The sequence below is a fragment of the Ictidomys tridecemlineatus genome, chromosome 13 (genome assembly GCF_052094955.1).
Source record: "Ictidomys tridecemlineatus isolate mIctTri1 chromosome 13, mIctTri1.hap1, whole genome shotgun sequence".
Lineage (NCBI taxonomy): Eukaryota > Metazoa > Chordata > Mammalia > Rodentia > Sciuridae > Ictidomys > Ictidomys tridecemlineatus.
In genome coordinates this window covers 88,751,217-88,769,350 of record NC_135489.1, presented here as the reverse complement: position 1 = coordinate 88,769,350, position 18,134 = coordinate 88,751,217, and the positions used below count along the sequence as shown (strand labels likewise).

The 18,134-nt window shown below is 53.9% G+C and overlaps 1 protein-coding gene across 1 annotated transcript in view; it reads left to right on the top strand.

Annotated features, from left to right (window-relative positions):
• Window positions 1-1,499: 1,499 nt before the first annotated feature.
• Window positions 1,500-18,134, top strand: part of Apcdd1 (APC down-regulated 1) — a 33,339-nt gene continuing 16,704 nt past the window's right edge. Inside the window, exons 1-2 of the mRNA XM_078030441.1 lie at window positions 1,500-1,755; window positions 14,523-14,706. Coding sequence (XP_077886567.1) covers window positions 1,698-1,755; window positions 14,523-14,706 — 242 coding nt within the window. The 5' untranslated portion in view covers window positions 1,500-1,697. The remainder of the gene's footprint in view (window positions 1,756-14,522; window positions 14,707-18,134) is intronic.

Genomic DNA, 18,134 nt, shown 5'->3' with positions numbered 1-18,134 from the left:
ACTTACCATCACACCAAAAAAACTCGTGACGAGGTGGGGTGGGGGCGCTGGGAAAGTGGAAACTGTCAAGTGCATCCTCTTGTATTTTACTATCATAATGAAGTCAAGATCCAACTAGTTTTGAAAGTCTAATGCCTAAGGAGTTGAATTATTGCTTTGTTCAAAGGGGCAGAAAACTGTCAGGCATTCATGTAACTTTAGGGAAAACCCTAGCAGGGCTGAGTCAAACAATGCTCTCTACACCCATCTCATGCCTGCTCTTTGTCCCAGGAGAAGAGGTGGACTGACCTTAGCTTAGGAGCCCGTTAAGCTGGCTGGGAGAAGTGAAGGTCTCCTCTGCAGAGGGCTCTCCCAGGTGAAGTAGGGGCTCTGTACCAGCTCTCCAGGGAATTCAGACTTCTGCCTTGAAGTCTCAAAGGCCAAAGGAAAATCACCCTAAAGGAAAAACACCCCTTCCTCAGACCACAGGACACAAATAAGATCATCCTGTTTGTGGTTATTAGATTTGTGGTGGGAGAGGATCCGGGAAGGAGAATAAGGGAGAGTTTCTCTCAGATTTCTCCTGTGTTTCAACAAGTCTTCTGCCTCCTGTGAGGGGGTGGAAAAGATAAAGGGCTCCTGCTGCCGACATCTTGTTCCTCACAGGTCAGGGCCTGCTACAGGGTTCTGTGCTCCCCAGAGTAGCCCAAGTGCTCACTAGCGTTGGGGGCTTGCAGTGAAGGCTGCACAGGCTGCAGAGCAGTTCTGCAGATCCCAACTCCTCTCTAATCTCTCCTCTCTCTCTCTGGCACGTGTGTGTGCAAGAGCACACTCAAGGCCCAGTCTTAGCAGGCCCACTTTGCCCAGCTCCCACTGCAAACCTGCAGCCTGGTGGGCCCTGGACAAAAGTATGGAGATGCTTTCCAAGTGTGAATCCATACCCATGCGGTGGGCCGAGGGTAAAGGGCCTACTTCCTCACTCGCAGAAGGGATGTAGTCCCAAGGCTGTAAGCCCCTCGTGGGAGTGGTTGGGAGGAAGCGCAAATGGAGCGGACAGCTGGGCAGGGGGGAAAGGACGAGGGAAGGAGGGGAGGTGGAGGGAGAGGGGCAGGTAAAGACGGGGCGGGGGAGGAAGGGGCTCAGGAGGGAAAGGATGGGGCAGAAGGAGGAAAGGGAGGAGGAGGAAAAGGAGAAGGAAAGCTAGGGGCGCGTTCAGCCAGAAGGTCCCAAGGGGCCCAGGGAGCAGGGGAGGAGGAGGGGAAGAAGTGGGGAGAGACTGGAAGGAAGAAGGGCGGCGGGAGGAGCCGGCCCGGCGGAGGCGTGGCCAGAGCCCGCCCTCGCCCCGCCCCGCCCCCGCCCCCGAGGCCCCGCCCCGGCCCCGCCCCGCCGTAGCCGCCCTGACGGTGGCGCTGGGGAAATATGAAGAGGCGCGGCGGCGGCGGCCACTGCAGCTCGGGGCGGCGCGTGCGGCGGCCGGGGCGGGACGCGGGGCCGGGCGCGCGGAGGCCGGGGCGGGACGCGGGGAGGCCGCGGCGCGGACGCGGGCCGGGCGCCCACCGGGGCCCGCGGGGCATGGGGCGCCGAGCCCTCGCCTGAGGCCGAGGCCGGCCTGGCGGCCGAGCTAGCCCTGCACGCCCCGCGCCAGCCGGCACCGCGGAGGGGAGCGCAGAGCGCCCGGGGACGGACGCGCCGCGGGCTGAGGCCACGGAGCGCTGGAGATGTCCTGTCCGCGCCGCCTGCTGCTCAGCTACCTGTTCCCGGCCCTCCTGCTGCACGGTGAGTACCGCGGGGAGCCAGCTGCGCCGCGCGGTCTGCACTGCCCCTCGCGGGCCGGGGACAGCTCTGCTCCGCTGCGGCCCCAGGGTCCCTGCCCCGTGCCGGGGCTCCAGAGCTGTGTTGCTGCCTAAGTGTTCTTTCTGGAAAGGCGCAAACGTCGCCCACACCGACGCTTTTATCTCCAGAATCTATTGCTTCGCATCCGAAGGAATACTTTTATCCACTCTCTCGGCTTTTCGGACTGGAGACTGTCACGAAATCGCAGGCTTCGCGATCCTGTTTCCAAAGTGTCAGCGCGCAGGGGCTCTTAGTGCGGTCCAAGCCCTTACTGAAAAGAGAAACCATGATCGCTTAAGGGCAGTACACCTCGCGGTGTCCGTGTGCGGTCCAGGACCTGTGTTTGTGGTCTGCGTGCACTCTGGGCCCTCTCTGGGAAGGTGGGGTGCGGTGGCCTCCGCTGGCCCTCTGGGTGCAGTTCAAGGGCTTCTGGTAGCTAGGATTTAACCTGAAACACAGTTTACTAAGGTTCCAGGGACCTGATGCCCTGCTTCTCTCACTGGATGTGTTCTGTTTGTGCTTCCCGTGCCACATTTTCTCGGGAGTGTCAACCTTTGAATAGAGATCCAGAAATTGCCCTGAGCAATATAACAAATGCATTGGTGTGAAGAAGGTAGGTTTTGTGCAGGTCATTGTTGATATTCATAGTGGCCATTGCAGAACACAGTGTGCCAGAAAGTGTCCTAAGCAACTGTCCCTAACAGCCAGACACCTGACATCTCAAGAGTGACTTCAGGACTGTCCTTACCCTGAACCCACCACAGTCACCCCAGAACTTGCAGCTGCCTCTGGCTTTACAATGCCTTGGAGTCAGCACTGAAAAACTGGGCTGTCGACCCCGGAGGATCAAGGAAAGGGAAGAGAGTTAGTTTAACCCACAAGCTGCTGTGTCTTTCTTTCTTTGTAGTCTTGCCACCAGTGGGAGGCTCCTGTAGCTCCCAGGCCCAGCTAACATGTCTGGTTGGGCCAGACCTGCTGATTGCCAAGGTGTGCTCTGAGCCCCAGCCATCCCCACGCTCTCAGAGTCAGGGTGGAAGCTGGCAGTTCAGAGCAGAAGAGAGAAGGTGTAATTACAGGGTTGGGCTCCTAGGCCCATCTGCTTAGAATTACAGAGCAGTTTTAATCTTTGGCTGAAACATGAAACAAATCAGAGCCAATGAGCAGATCAAACAGCAGCTGCCACACACACAAGAAAAAAAGAGAGACGAATCAGACAAAATTGGCCCCTTTGAAAGACTTGTAGTATCTGTGGAGAAGAAGGTCATGCAAATGAAAATTCAATTCAAATAAGAGAAATTACTTCAAAATTTGGCATGTGCAGAATTCTTTGCAGACAAGCATTGCCTTTTGAACTGCAGAAGAGATCTCAGAGGTGCAGCTCTGTTTCCTCTAAAGAGTTCCTCCCTCCTTGGAAAGGTGGGGATTGTCTATACACTCCTCCCCCTAGGCAACCTGGGATGCAGTAGCTGGCAGACATCAAGAGCCCAAGCATGTCCATATGTCCTCTGGTCTAGGATAGCCCCAATTCTCTTGACTTTGAGATGTGGTGGTTCCTTGGAGTCTGGGTCAGCCTGCCTTGGTGGTGCTGGGAGGGGTCATAGTGGAGCGGGGCAACTGGAAGACGCAGTCTGTGGAGTCTGTGTGTATGCCGAGGGGAAGAATTTAAGATAAAAAAAGGAGGTTTGCAAGTTTAATTGGATGATATGGGTTAACCTGCCAAAAGCATCTACAATTTCAAAATAAATTTGCAGTGACAAAGTTCTCCAGGAGCTTTGGAGATCAATGCAAGAAGTAAACAGAGGGGATAGTAGTTCAATTTATAAATCCTCAGAAAGGTTTATCTTAATTGGCTAGGATGATGTCAAGCACCAGGAAAAAAAAAAATGGATATAGCCTCCTCCCAATTTTTGCTTGATGGAAGTAGTTTTAACAGAAAAAGGGTATTGATCCACCTGACCCCAGGAATGTTTTCGTGGAGCATGTCTTCCTGCTCAACAGAGGGTTTCACAGGCATTTGAGACTTCTGTAGAAGCAAGCTCAATCATTTGTGTCAGTAGACATGTGTCTGTGTGAGGGAAGTCCTGAAATCTTCTTAGAGTGACTTAATGACATTTTCCTGATAAGTAGGCATTTGATTTCTGGAACCATGTGATACCATTTTTCTCTTTATGATAATAACTTTGTTGATGGAAGCAAGTGTTCAATGTTTCTAAATGTACTTGTGACAAACTTTAATACATTTATCTTCACACACACACACAGAGGGTTGCACTGACAAGTCAGGTCAATGAGATGGGAAAGCACACAGAGCCAGGTGAGGACACAGGTGATATCGTCATGTGTGGCATCCAGCCTTTGTTCAGGTTCTTGGCCACATCATTTCAATTCATTGCAAGTCATAAATCACCCCTAAGTTCTGTTGGTGAGTAAATTAGTCTCTGGCAGGACTTGAGCCTAGTGTTTATTTTTGTTCTTTTTTAAAACTGTAAATGTCGGGCAAGACCCAGGTTCAAAATGTGTTGGCATCGAAGTACACACGTCACCTTTGCTCTCCTCATCTTCGGACTCTGAAAACAATTGCATTTCTTAATCCAAATAAAACCCGTTGAGTGTCATGAAAGCATGCAGCTGGGAAATATCCATTATCACTGTTTTCTTTGCTTAGAGGAAAGCTGCGGACGTTCAGATGTCCAGTTCTAAAAGTCAGTCAGCCCCAGAAAGGCAGATTAGCAGGAGGCATCCAGAGTGAGTGAGTAAGTGGTGTTTGAACGCCCAGTGAGGCGCCTCCTCTTGGTTTGGGGGGACCTGACACTGGGCCAGATGTGGAGCATGTCTTGCAGTGCATGACTTTGAAAGGGGACACTGACCTTTGGGGAGGTGGAGACTTCTCCAACAATTCCCCTTCACTCGGGCTTATGCTGTCCAGACTTAAAGACTGAGTGGGTGACCATCAGAATGAGAGGAAACTTTTAAATGGCACAAAATAGAAATCTTTGAAACTCCAGTTTATTGAAGATAGTTTTTGTACCAAGAAAGCCTTCCCCATACCCTTTGCCATCTTTTTCATTAAAAGAAAAGGAAATCTCGGAAAGGAGCCTGACTCATTTGTGCACAAAGGGCTGAAGGCCTCGGGCCCTGCTTCAGACACGGCTCAGGTGGCTCGGGAGCTTACAGTCACTTGCCCTCTTGTCCCCCTCAGAAGAGAAGAGGTCTAGAGAGGTGGGAGCAGTGGCCGTAGTTACCTGCTGTTGAGGGGTGTCTCATGACAACTTGATGCAGTGGGTCAAAGTGAAGAGTAGAGCAGTCTGCTGGCGATAGCCTGGGCACAGGGTGCCCGGTGCCGGCCACAGGGCGGGTCTGCAGCAGGCTTCATGCCTGCAGCCGAGGGCCTTACCAGGGACCCTGGGGAGGCCGTGTTGCCAGGGCTCCTGTGCGTCCCTCCCAGTCAAGACGTCTGTGGACTGCTCATGTCAAGACGTCTGTGGACTGCTCATGTCAAGACGTCTGTGGACTGCTCATTGGGCCCTTGGTTCACTTCGAGTAGATCCTTCTGGAAAGGGAGTGAGAGACAGGTTCTAGGTCAAGGGGCATGGGGTGTCCCACCAGTGTCACGAAGGGCGCTTTGATCATTCCGCTGGCCCCTCGTTCCACACTCACTTGTGAAGACCTGCTAGGTGACACGTGCCAGTGTCACCACTGCCAGGGTGGAAACTGGGAGGGGTGTCCTCTCCCCAAGGACTCCTGCACACACCCAGGGTTAGGAAGAAATGCCCACTGCAGAGCCCCAGCGCCAGAGGACAGCCCCCCTGGGCCACTCTACAAGCTAAAGATCCCACACACGCCTCACCACACACACACGCACACTACGCCACACATGCATACACCACACACATCTCATACACACACCCATACACCACACACACGCACATCCTAAGCCACATACACACACATACCCTATACACACACCCATACACCACACATACACACACCCTACGCCACACACACACACCCCCCATACAACACACGTACACCCGACACCACATACACACACACAACCTATGCCACACAAACACACCCTGTGCCACACACACACACACACCCTACACCACACACACTCAAAGCCACACACACACAAACACACTCTATGCCACACACACATCCATATACCACACACACACACTCTATGCCACACACACACATCTATATACCACACACACACTCTATGCCACACACACACATCCATATACCACACACACATACTCTATGCCACACACACACACACACACACCTTATACCACACACACACCCATATATTACACACCCTCATACACTACCCATACACTTATAACACACACACACACCCCACACCCCATACACCACCCACACACATATACCACACTTACACATACACCATTCACACATGCCATGCACCACCCCCCCACATACACCACACACATACATACACCACACACACACACACACCCCATACACCCCCCCACACAGACTCCCTGTACACACACTCAGCTTTGCAGTCTCTGGTTCGACCCCAGTGCCTAGCCCAGGGACCTTGGCATTGAAAATGATGTCACTGGAAAGTAACTCATCCACTAAAGTTAAATGGAGCCAGGCTTGAAGCTTTGACTTTATTATTTCTCCTAAAAGGAGACCACATTTAGTATGAAGGTATACAGTTGGTAAAAGCAGTTCTCTTAGCTTTTTATTGCAGAAAAAAAATGGAAATGAATATAAGACCTTGGTAAGCACCCACCATGCTCGAGTTGCAGCAGAACCAGCGTGTCTGCATCCACGTCCATTGTGTCCCAGGGGACAGCCCTGGAGCTTGCCCGCCAGGACCCACCTCAAAGCACAGCTTCACGGGGAGGGTGCCTGTTAAATGGCCGGCAAGTTCACGGCCACATAACTACCTGCGCTTCATCTCATCAGCTGCCCTCTACACGTCGGCCAGTTCTGACTTGAGGTGCGCCCGTCACTGCATGGCCCAGGTTTGCAGGCAGACCAGTGAAGGAGGGAACCTGCAGAGCGAATGGGAAGAGAGTCGTTCAACCTCTGCCCATGCAGACACCCGGCACCCATCTGTCATCCTAGCTACCTGCCGTCCCAGGCAGGAGGGAGCAGGCTCCAGGCCAGCCTCCACAACGTAGCCAGACCCTGTCTCAAAGTAAAAACTACAGTGGGCTGGGGTGTAGCCCAGTGGTAGAACACCCCTGGGGGCCATCTCCAGTGTCCCCCAGCAAACACTTTAACCCACAGACAGCCATCAGTATTTGGACTAATGTGATCTTTTGTTCTGTTAAGATGGTTTTTTCTAAAGTATGAGAGTACATACAGAGAGCCCCTCCTGACCTAGATCCAGTTCAGCCCACGTGTGCTTAAGAATTGTTGCTCCCTCCCAAAAAGGTTTAGGTTCTGTACATGTGAAGTCTCCCCGCCAGTCCCGACAGCAGGGGAGTGTCGGGGCCACCTGAAGAGGAGCTGTGCACCCACCTCTAATCCTGAGTACAGAGGTCCTGGACTATACTGCACCTGCAACGCAAGTGGACTTCACCTCTGCTCCCATAGGAAAGGTGCAGCTCTGGGAATGGGCGTCACCCGATGGGGTGAGTGACACCCACCTGTTTGTTGTAATCCTACCCTTCTGCCCTTTTTGACTAGAATGTTCCATGGATTAGCTCCCCACAGGGGAGAATCTGTGGAATTTTCATTTCCTGTCAAGGGTGGTCCTTGCCTAACAGAGACCCCAGCACACAGTAGGCACCTGCAGTGTTGAAGGAAGGCAGGTTGGACTTCTGAAGACGGCAGGCACTGCCCCTCCCGCCCCCACTTTCTTGGAAGGTCCTGCCTGATCTCTCCGTGCCTGGTCTGCTCTCTGAGTGCACCTAGCACCACGTGGTGACTGCAGCAGAACTACCTTCCTCCCCTGAACACTCTGTGTGCGGGATTTGGTGAATTCAAAGGGCCTAAACTGCTTGGTCACTTTTACTTTGGGGCAGTGCTGGGGATTGGACCCCAGGCCTCACTTAGGCCTGTATTCTACTCTGAGCTACAGCCAGCCCCACGTGGACTTCCACTTAGGCAGGCAGCCCTGCGTGGACTGGGGCCAGCCTTCTGCTGCCTTTCATTTAGGAAAATCTGTTTCCTATTTGATGTTGTGGGAATTTTCGTTCTCTGAACAGGAGACAACCGAGACTGTGAGGGTCAACAAGGTCTTTGCATTGTCCTTGGGGAATACCATCGTGGGGTGGCACCTTCCGGGGGAGTAAATCCCCAGTGCACACACATGGGTAGCCTGCGGAGCTCCTGGATTTCGTGGAATGTTCTGGAAGTGGTAATCTTTAAAACTGTGCCCTGGAGCCGGAAGGACTTAATTCGTTTTTAACAGGTGAAGTTTCCTTCCAGAATCTACTTACTTCTCCCATATTCTCCTTTTTAGTTTATATAGAAAATAGAAAGGCACATAGCAGTTGGCCCACCCAGGCCACCTTGAAGACTGACCTCTGACCACTGCTTTCTGACTGACAGTTGATCCTTTGAGGTGCTATTTTCCTAAATTCACCCCCAGGAGAATCTGAGTTGATGGACACACGGTGCTTATCTGCTCAAGTGGCCAGGATATCTAGAATTCTCTTTTAACCAGGAGGTGGATGGTCTTCCTGTGTCGTGAGTGAGGCTGGGGGGCCTCTGTGGCCCAAACAGGGCTGCAACATGCTTGTTGTGATGAACTGTCCCACCTCAGTGTCCTCTGGCCCTGCAGAAGCCGATCGTCAGAAGAGCCAACGGCAGCTGCATGCGACGTACAGCGGTCCACATTTCAAGAGCCAGATATGTGATTGACAACAGTACACACGTAATCCAATTAAGGGGAGGGTTTTTAATTACTGTAGGTGATAAGCACATTTACTACTAGGAATGACAGGTGTCCCAGGCAGGGACGGTCATCATTGTCAGCTGCGGTTGTTTTGTTCTGCCTTGCAAATCACCAGGATGATGGATGTGTGCCACTTAAGATTTGTTAACGTAGGAAGCAGAAGGACTTTCAAAAGTCCCTTTTCAAGAGTAGTGCTGAACCTGCCTGCCTGCTCCCTCCCCTCCTCGGGCCCTCCCTCTTCTTTCAGTTTCCAGAAAATGGTCAGCGCCCTTCAAGACCACATAAAGGGTGGAATGCCATTTGCTGAAAGTCGTCGCATTTCTCATGTACTTGTGCACAAAAGATACCAGACTGAGCCGGTGCAGTAGGCTCCTCGTGGTCTTCCTGCTTCTGATCTGCTTGTCCCTAATCCCTCCAAAAAAAAAAAAAAAAGTAGTCTTTCCAAAACGTCAGTGGCATTCTCCTCCTGCCCTTACAGTGATGAAAGCTGTGGGGTGCCTCTTCAGCTTCCCAGAGGAGCCTCCCTCTGCACGTACGTCCTGCTTGACCATGGCTGCCTGTCCTCTGCCCGCGGGCATCTCTGTCCTTGAGCCTGGTTCTCCCCACGGGCACAGCAGCACCCTCCTGTTGGAGATGGTGTCCTCTGCCCGGACAGCCCTTCCTTCATCCGGGCAGAGACGCCCTCCATAACCCACAGGGAGTTGCAGGGCCTGCTTCCTTCACAAGCCCCTCTGGGGCCTGGACCCTCACCCAGCCCAACCTCCAGGCTATAATGTCCGCAGCTGCCTGCCGTGTGGGGAGCAGTACCCTGACCCGCTGGCCTCCTAACTGTGGGAGTGAACGCTGGGCTTACACCTCCAGGGGATGCGGGAACACAGGCCCCTGGTGGACCAGAAGTCTCAGGTGGTGTCCCTGGAGGGGGCACCAGGGCTGCTCTCAGAGGAAGCCTCGGGTGTCAGGATGCTGCTGTGACGCTTGCTCCTCTGCTCCTGCACGCGTCCTGCCCCATGGTCTCCTGCACTTCCCGTCTCATGACCTCTCCTCACTAGCCTTCCTGCCTTGTGCTCTCTTCTCGCACACTCTGCCTGTCTCCACGTGATCTCCTCTGGCACTCTTTCGCTGTGACACTGTGACGCTGGGACGCAGGATGCAGTGCAGCCTAGGGGCCTCGCCAGAGCTGAGCAGAGGCTGTGGCCACCCGCTGTTCCTCCAAAGCTGGGATCAATCAACCTCATTTTGAAAAACAAGTTACCAAGCCTCAGGTGTTTTGTCAGAGCAGTAGAAAACAGACCAGTGTGAACACCAGCCCGTCCTTCTTCCCCACACTGAATACTGCCCTAGAGTGTGAGCCTGTCACAGCGTCCTTGGTGAGCTGTGACAGCTGTGGGTGTCTCCCTACCTGGCTGCTCACTGAGGCTCCCACTGTACTGACTGCCTCAGGGGCCCCTCAGCCTGGCCCACTCTCAGTTGCTTGGGTATTGGTTGGCAGAAACCCGAACCAGTTCTCCAATGATGGGCAGATTGGGCTTTGTTTCCTCAACCACTGGTTGAAAGGAGGCTGCCTTCCCTGTGTGACTCCAGCCTCAGGAACAACCTGTATATATGCTCACTGCCTCTCTTCTGCCTCTAGGGTCCCCCTTTTCCTCCCGGGACCCCTCCTTCGTCATCTCTACCCTTTTCAACATCTATGTCAGAGAGACTTTGAGAACCTCAAGGTCCAAGAGCTTGCCTTTATTATTCTCTGTGCCTGTAGTCCCTAAAATAGACACAGTAAGAGTTGATGGGCATTCGTTCAGCCAGCAGAACGGACAGGCTCCAGGTCTGGCGCTCGGGGTCCCGCCCCTTCCGCTCCAGGGCCACGGGTGCTTGGTGAAGGCACCTGAGAGCTAGCTGCTCGTCTGTCTTCCCAGCTCAGAGTAAGGCTGACCCTGGGCAACTTTCACCATTATTTTAACTGTCTTCTAGTTAGCAGGGACCTTTTGAGGTTGGCCTAAGAGCCTTGTCACTAACATTGATGGAAATGACACCGCTGTGCTCAGGAGAATCCGGCTCTGGCAGGTGGGTGACATCCCTGCTCATGAGAGACTCGGATACCGACGCCTTGAGGGTTCAGGTGTTGGCAGCTGTTGTGCTGACAGGGGATGGCCAGAGGCAGGACGCCCTTGTTTCCTGCTGAGTTCTTTATGGTGGGATTACAGTGGCCAGGAGGGCGGCCTGTCTTTGCCTGTGGGAACTGGACCCAGACACGCCTTTGGGCACTGGCACTTCCTTCCCATGTGCCTTTGGGCTCCATACCTCTAGTCTGATGGCAGATAGGCTGGTTCTGAGAATCAGGAGCACACCACTGAGTCTGTGTGCGTAGTGTCCCCCCTCACCCGTGGCTCCTGCTCCCCGCCCCGACCACCAGGCCCGTAGTAGAGCATGGTGCCTGTCAGACATCAGTGAAGCCACATTCCATCACGGCCAGAGCGGCTGCCAGGCATGTGCTCTCCTATGGCTCCTTCAGGGACTTAGAATTGAGGGTGCCCAGGAGAGCCAGGCCGTGCTTACACCACTGCCCAGACGCCAAGGGCAAGCAGTGGCCATGGAGCTGCGTGAGAAATCCCCACGTCTCCCTGAATAGATCAAAGGAATGTCAGAGCCACCCCCGGCTGCTGCAGTGACTCACTGCTTCCCAGAACTACTGTTAAAGCCTCGTGTCATCGTTTAAATGCAATTGTTTTTGTCTCTGGTAACAAAATACTGATGCGTCTTAACCATCATTGAAATCGCGGGTTCAGTGAAACCCTCCCTGTGGCAGGTCCAGTTCCCCCGCCCCCCAGCGGCCCCTCCACTGCACCTGTCTTGTTATCTCCATGGAAAACACGTGCAGGTGGCGGAGTTTACCACCACATTTAGAACACAGCCTGGCTGTGGTCACTGATGGCACCTTTACTGAGTGCTTGGGTCCTGTTTCACGTACACCCTTCTCCGACTCCCAGTGCCTTGTGCGTTTAGCTAAAACCTATGTGAAACTCCTCACAGTGTAATCGATCTCACGTGGACCCTCCAACAGCAGGCCGTGTTGCCTTTTGTTCCTTGATTGCTGAACAGGGACATTCAGAAAAGCTTTACTGTCATCAAGAGAATCGCAGCCACGGGACTCGGGGAGGTCCTGTGAGCAGCGTATCTCCGCATCAGATTGAAACCAAATAAGAGGACAATGTGGGGTGGACAGATGGGGGTTGAAGACCAGACAGTGAAGAGCACTCAGTCAGAGGACGCTGTCACTGGTGCCCATGATAGGAGGGCCAGTCGTTCACCAGACTCATCCCTTGCTGACTGCCCCAGAGCCAGAGCTGACCACTGAAGGGCACCGTCATCAGACCTGGGGGAGCTGGTCAAAATGCACATGCTTTGTAAACAGCCTGGCTCTCAAAACAGAAGGAGAAAAATGGCTGGGAAAGTCAACCTGTCTCTTCCCATGGCCTGGGGAGGGATGGTGAGGGCTGCGGGGACACACCAGGAGTGCCCCTCCAGTAGGAGGACCCTCCAACATAGTAACGAGGTCACCAGACAGAGATCTCCCGTTTCTGTAGTTTCCCTCATTCCAGCTCAAGCCAGAGGCAGTGGACTGGGCCAGACAGAGCCAGAGGGGAGACTGCATTAACCTGAGCTACTTAACCCTAACCCTAACAGCATAAACCTAACCCTAACACCTTAACCCTAAAACAAATACCCTAACCCTAACTGCCTAATCCTAATACCCTGACCCTGAAACCCTAACCCTAACCCTAACTCTAACACTAACAACCTAACCCTATCCCCCTAACCCTAACCTAAACACCCCAACCCTAATACAAATACCCTAATCCTAAAAAAAATACCCTAACCCTAACTACATATTCCTAACCCCCTAACCCTAACCATAACCCTAACACCCTAACTCTAATCCTGATTCTAATACCCTAACCCTAACCCCCTAACCCTAACCCCAACCCAGTCATCTGTGTCCAGAATCCCTGGTCACGGTTTACCTGGTGGAGATGCCAGGAGGTGCCATGCCTCCTTGCCATGGGCTCAGGTGAGGTGCCAAAGCAACTGGAATCCTGCTCCTTCCCAAACCAGCACTCACCTGCAGGAAAACCCAGGTCACATGTAGGGACGCTGCTGTCTCGCAGCCGGGACTGTCCACCAAACAGTAGCTCCATCTTTGAGTTTTTCGACCACTTGATAGCAGATACCTGGATATGACAGAAATCTAGAAATTACAGATATCTGGATGTCACCTTCCTGCAGGCCTGTGTGTGTCCTGGTAGATGTTCTTCATGTGGCTGTAAGTCACTGTACTCTGGGTCTCACTTGTGATTTCAGATGGCCCTCGTGAGCCATGGTCTCCATGAGGTCATTCAGGGGTTGGATGAAATCGAAGGATCGCCTCCTCAGGAGCAGTGATCTGATGGGTCGTTTGACTTTATGTAGATTCTGTTGTATTTTCACACATTTGTCTAACTCGTGTCTCTTTCTGTTGACATGGGGTCAAATACATGGCAGGCCCTCCCTGAGACCCATCAATTTGTTGGTCCCTTCAGGAGAGAATCTCAGGGGGACTGGGCTCTCAGCGATGCCCCATTTGTCCCCATTGCTTTCCCCTGGACGTCAGCTGGGGGTGGCTTTGCATGGGTAGATGGTGGCCAACCTAAAATACCGTTGTGAAGATGAACTTATTCCTAGTCGTGCTTTACTCTCCAGAAACAAAATCGTGATCTTCTCGTGATTATCTTGATTACAAAGACTGTGTGGACTGTTCAGTTTTTCTGAGACTGGGTTCTTGTGGAGCTCCGTCTTGGAGGCTGATAGCCCAGTTGGCACAGGACTGGCTCTCCTCTGGGCCCCGTGGCTGTGTCACAGGGCAGTCGGCATGCTGGCAGGAGCACTGGTGAGAGGCGGAGGTCCCATGGCAAGTCAGGAAGTATGAGAGGCTGGGGAGTGGCCAGGCACGTTCTTTTATGACAGCCCCCTTGCGACCGCCATCCAGGGTCCCACTGACTGCACTCATCTCCTGAGGGCAGCACCCGGTGGCCTAAATGCCTGTCCTGGGCCCCGTCTCCTGAAGCTCCCTCCACCTCTCAGCAACACCCCACTGGAAGCCAAGCTTTTGACTCGCAAGCCCTTGGGGACACACTGCACTCAGATCAGAGCAAGGACCTCCAACCAGAGGTGGAGAGAGCTAGAAAATGCACGTGCTGGTGTGAGCAGATGGGGCCACCAAGGGAAGAGATTCCCTGCTGGAAGCTCCAGAGCTGTTCCCCGGCCCCTGGTCCTTCCATCTCCCAGGCTACGTTTCTACCGAGACTGGTGTCCTAGCTCTCTCCTTCCTCATCCACAGGTGGCCTGGCACGTGTCCACCCTTCCCAATGACCCCTTTCTCACGTTTTCCTTCAACCCCATCTCCTCCCCTGGTGGGCTCTGGGACATGTCCATGGCTGTCCTCCACAGCTGTGGTCACTCCCTTGCCTATACCACACAGGTGCTCCCACAGGTGCCTGCCCTTAGTCACCGTTCATAGATGCACGGATTCGAACTCCTGTTTTGCTGGTACCTAGCCAGGTGACCTCAAGCAAAAGCAAGCCCTTGTCCCCATGGACCTCAGTTTTGCCACCTGGGAAGTGGCTCTCAGGGACACTTCCCCTTGGAGGCTGGATCCTGTGGGAGCCAGCAGAGTGGCACACGACAGAGGAAGCCTGCAGCTGCCACTCTCAGCCACTGCCCGCTGCAGGAGGTTGTCCCACACAGTCTTCGAATGCTCCGGGCCCTTCCCTAACTGCCCACCTTTCTTTTCCAGGGCTGGGAGAGGGTTCTGCCCTCCTTCATCCTGATGGCAGAGCCCATCCTCGGACCTTAGAGAAAAGTGCCTGGAGGGCTTTCAAGGAGTCCCAGTGCCATCACATGCTCAGACACCTCCACAATGGCGCGCGGATCACTGTGCAGATGCCACCGACCATCGAGGGCCACTGGGTCTCCACAGGGTGAGAGCTCAAGGGTTGCAGGGGGGGCTGGGGAGGGACCAGAAGACCCTCTGGGCGGTTTCTCTGGTTCTTGGACTCTGTATAGCCTACAGTGTTGTGTGAGTCCTAATGAAGGACCAGGTTAGAAATGATGGTTGGTTAAGAAACAGAGTTAAGTGCTGTAGAAATCCTACGCTGGAGCAGAGATTATATTGTGCTACTTGAACCACAGCCACGAGTGAATAGATCCTTGTTTACTGAACTCCGCAGGACCACTGTACATAAAAAGAATCCATTAGCAAGTGAAATTAAGCGTCTGTGTGTCACCAACCCTGAACATGCCTGGCAAGCTCCTGTGGCCTCTAGGTTCTAGCCATATCCTGGTAACTCAATCTGTGGCTTCAGGGCTCACTAGAGAGCGAGGTGAGAGCTACCTCGGCCAGCCAGCGCGTGATTCTGAGATTCGTTTCCATGCCGTGAGGCTGAGATTTACCCCAGTTTGAGCTCCAGCTTATCTTCGATTAGAGCTTTTAAAAACAGTCTAGAGGCAGATCTGTGATTTTTTTTTTCTGCCCACTAAATTGTTGAGCATTAACTAGACAAACCCTGGGATAGGATCGCTTCTCCCAGTGCTCTGTTCCTGGGGTCGGATAAGTAGCCTCCAGGTCCCGTGGGGAAGGATCAAGTGCATGTCAGAGAAGAGGGAAAAGAAATGTTATACGATGATGAAGATTCAGAATTTTTTTTTCTAAAAATGGGAGTCTCTTAAAGTAAAGGCGTTATAAATTATTTGCATAAGATTCTTAATGCAAGATCGTAACTTTAAAATGGCCATTTATTAGGTGCCTACCATGTGCCAAGCACTATGTTATACTTTCTGTATAAAGCAGTGCACCAAACAGACTTGGTCCCTATCTTCAGGGATTTTACAAATATATGTAAATCTATACGAAGAAGTCCCGTGGCTGAGGGGCACGGAGTATGACAGGTGGCAGGAAAACACCAGGGCTCCCACTTCAGGATCAGGGTGGGGGCCAGAAAGTCCAGCAGAGGTGAGCTGCCTGCAGAGGCTGTGGGAGGGGCTTCAGTCTGGAGGAACTAGCAAAGTCTAGGCTGGAGGCAGAGTGGGCAAGAGGACCCTGCAGCCAGCTGGGTGGAGTGAGCAGGAGAGCACCTGGAGGAGGGTGGAGCCAGCTCCAAAGGCACCTTGCACAGCAGGTCCCTTTTGGGGCATTGGTCTGTTTGAGAAGGGGACTTACTCTGTTGCCCAGGCTGACTGCTGCTACTGGGCTCAAGCCATCCCTCTGCCTGGAATGACAGGAGCGCCCCACGTGCCCCCGTGCAGGTTTCTCACTGGAGAGAACTGGGAAGTTTTCAGCTTCGCCTTTCCTAAAGAGCACTGCAGCTGCTGAGTGGCAACCACACAGGAGCAACAGGGATCGGGGGTGATACTAAAAGACTGTCACTCACTTCTGAGTGGAGAGGGCAGAGGCTCTGGTGAGCAGAGTGACAGGCAATGGAGAATGGGCGGGCCTAGGATGCAGTGAGGAGGAGGGCCTAGGATGCATTGGGCAGGAGGGCCTGGGATGCAGTAGGGAGGAGGGCCTGGGATGCATTGGGCAGGAGGGCCTGGGATGCAGTGGGCAGGAGGGCCTGGGATGCAGTGGGGAGGAGAGCCTGGGATGCAGTGGGGAGGAGGGCCTGGGATGCATTGGGCAGGAGGGTCTGGGATGCAGTGAGCAGGAGGGCCTGGGATGCATTGGGCAGGAGGGCCTGGGATACAGTGGGCAGGAGGGCCTGGGATGCATTGGGCAGGAGGGCCTGGGATGCAGTGGGTAGGAGGGCCTGGGATGCAGTAGGCAGGAGGGCCTGGGATGCAGTGGACAGTAGGGCCTGGGATGCCATGGGGAGGAGGGCCTGGGATGCAGTGGGGAGGAGGGCCTGGGATGCAATGGGGAGGAGGGTCTGGGATGCAGTAGGCAGGAGGGCCTGGGATGCAGTGGACAGTAGGGCCTGGGATGCTGTGGGGAGGAGGCCCTGGGATGCAGTGAGGAGGAGGGTCTGGGATGCAGTGGGCAGGAGGACCTGGGATGCCATGGGGAGGAGGGCCTGGGATGCCATGGGGAGGAGGCCCTGGGATGCAGTGGGCAGGAGGCCCTGGGATGCAGTGGGCAGGAGGGCCTGGGATGCAGTGGAGAGGAGGGTCTGGGATGCCATGGGGAGGAGGGCCTGGGATGCCGTGGGGAGGAAGGCCTGGGTTGCAGAGGGCTGGAGGGACCAGGATGCAGTGGAGAGGAGGACCTGGGATGCATTAGGGAGGAGGGCCCAGGATGCAGTGGACGAAAGCAGTGCTGACAAGACAAATCATCAAGAGGCTCTCCTCAGCCTCCGTGACCTGGGTGCTGCTCACTCTCTCCTCTCTCCTTGGAGGAGAGAGCTGGAGTGTCTCCTCACCCCTGTGGCTTCAGTGACTGGTGCCTGCAGGACCCCTGTGTCTTACATCCATAGGATCTCATTTGACACTAGGTGACAACTTTCTGTTGCCACGGGTACCCCCTGATGTAGCTTTCTCTCTCTCAGGTCTCAGCTGAAGAACTAGCATGTTAGCGGTTCTGAGAAGGCCTGAGTGGCTTGAGGTACCCGTGTTGTGTCAGCTCAGCCCAGAATCTCTGTTCAAGTTGTAGACAGGAGCAGGGACTGAAGGCCAGCTCTGGGAGCTGAGAATCAGGACCAGAAGCCGGGATCTCACAGAAGTTCATGGACAGGCCTGGCCAGTGATTTAAGGAGTTCCTCCTGTTATTTGGCTTTTCATCACTGTGACAAATGCCTGAGAAGACAGCTCTAAGGAGGAAAAATTTATTTTGGCTCATGGTTTCAGAGTTTCAATCCATAGTCTGCTGGCTCCCTTGCTCTGGGCCTGAGGTAGGCAGAGCATCTCCTACCTCAGGGCATGGCCAAAGGGCACTGCTCTGCTCATGGCAGCTGGGAAGAGAAGACAGAAAGGGCTCAGGGGCAAGAAATCCCCTCCCAGGGCCTACCTAGTATCTACTCCCTTCAAGCAGGCCCCACCTCCTCCTGTTTCCACCACCTCCTGAGAGAATCCACTCAAATTATTAACCCATCCAGTGGATCAACCCACCGTTGGGGTCAGAGCCCTCATGATCCAATCACCAGAAGCCACTGTGCACCGCTGCATTAGGGCCCAAGCAGCTTCAACACACCAGTCTCTGGGGGAGGCATTGCATACCCTGGTTCTACACCTCTGCTGCCCTGGGCTGTGCAGCCATGACACTTGGTGGCAGCTGGAGCAGTGCAGAGGCCCAGAGCTGAAACCTCAGACACCTTTGCTGTGGTTGCCAGACTGAGTGTCCTGGTGAGGACCCCAGCCTTTATCTAACGCCCCAGCAAAGGGCACTTCCTCCCTGTCAGCCCACACAAGCCAAAGGGAC